This window comes from Vollenhovia emeryi, unplaced genomic scaffold, assembly GCF_000949405.1.
Source record: "Vollenhovia emeryi isolate VEMERY1.0 unplaced genomic scaffold, V.emery_V1.0 DF950067.1, whole genome shotgun sequence".
Classification (NCBI taxonomy): Eukaryota; Metazoa; Arthropoda; class Insecta; order Hymenoptera; family Formicidae; genus Vollenhovia; species Vollenhovia emeryi.
The window spans coordinates 1-1,222 of record NW_011956299.1 but is presented as its reverse complement, the minus strand read 5'-3'; the positions used below and the strand labels follow the sequence as shown (position 1 = coordinate 1,222).

Here is a 1,222-nt window from a genome sequence, read left to right as displayed (position 1 = left end):
AATGCTAATATGGTAGATTAGTGCGTACAAGCAGAGTACGCGGCGTAGATACATTCGTGGTAATAATTACAATAGATTTACAATAGGTCGGTCGTCGGTACGCGGTAACAATGGTCATCGTTGAAAGAATTATTTGTCACCGCCCGCCATGGCAGACTGTTCTTGATCGAGATTAATGTCGACCGGAAGAAAACAGATTTTCGTAATCGGGCGCTTGTATTCGGAATCGGCGGTTTTGACGGTAACAACGCGAGTCAGATATCGCTGCCTGGATGGCATTGTACAATTCGCCCAAGCTTCCAACGACTTGGGGGCGCCAAGGGATCGCGGATCAAGACCATGCGACCTTGGGTAGCTAAATTTTGAACGGATCGCCATTTCGGGCGTTGTTGCAAGGTGTGGAGATACGTATCCTTCCACGCCTTCCAGACGCGTTCGCTAATTTTTTGAACGAGTTGCCAACGAGACAATCGTTGCTCCGCTAATTCGAGGACGCTTGGTTCTGGAGCGGCGATTAAGGTGGAGCCGATCAGAAAATGACCCGGGGTTAGCGCGCAATAATCATCGATCGAATCGGTGACAGAGGCAATCGGTCGGGAATTGAGGAACAATTCGATTCGACACAACAGCGTACTTAATTCTTCAAATGTAAGCGTGTGAGTGCCGATCGAACGTTTAAGGTGGTGCTTGACACTGCGGACTGCAGCCTCCCAAAGACCGCCGAAATGAGGTGCCGCTGGAGGTAAAAAGTGCCAGGACACGCTCTCGGTAGCTAAATAATTTTGAAATTCAGGGTTTCGCGTGGCGGCTTGGAAGGATGCAGTCATTTCTTTATCAGCGCCTTGAAACGTGGTACCGTTGTCGGAATACATTGAAGTCGGAGTTCCGCGGCGCGCGAGAAAGCGTTGGTACGCAGCTAAAAATGACGCCGTTGAATAATCGGAAACTAATTCTAAGTGTAAGGCTTTGGTGGTCATACAAATGAATACCGCGATATATGCTTTTTGTGATTTATGGCCACGGCCTTTGGCTAGGCGAACAAGCAACGGACCCGCGTAATCGACACCGGTATGTACGAAGGCTCGTGAATTTGGATTGACACGAAAGTCGGGAAGTTCGCCCATAAATTGCTCGGGAATGCGAGCGTTGTGTCGCGTGCAAGTAATACAACGATAGAGCACGGAACGCACCGTAGCTCTGGCGCGGAGCAGCCAGTAATTTT

The 1,222-nt window shown here is 49.4% G+C and overlaps 1 protein-coding gene across 1 annotated transcript; it reads right to left on the bottom strand.

The window, feature by feature from the left end:
• Positions 1–254: 254 nt before the first annotated feature.
• Positions 255–1,124, bottom strand: LOC105570771. The gene has a single exon (XM_012028218.1). It carries the CDS (start codon positions 1,122–1,124, stop codon positions 255–257), a length of 870 nt encoding a protein of 289 aa, XP_011883608.1.
• Positions 1,125–1,222: the final 98 nt, after the last annotated feature.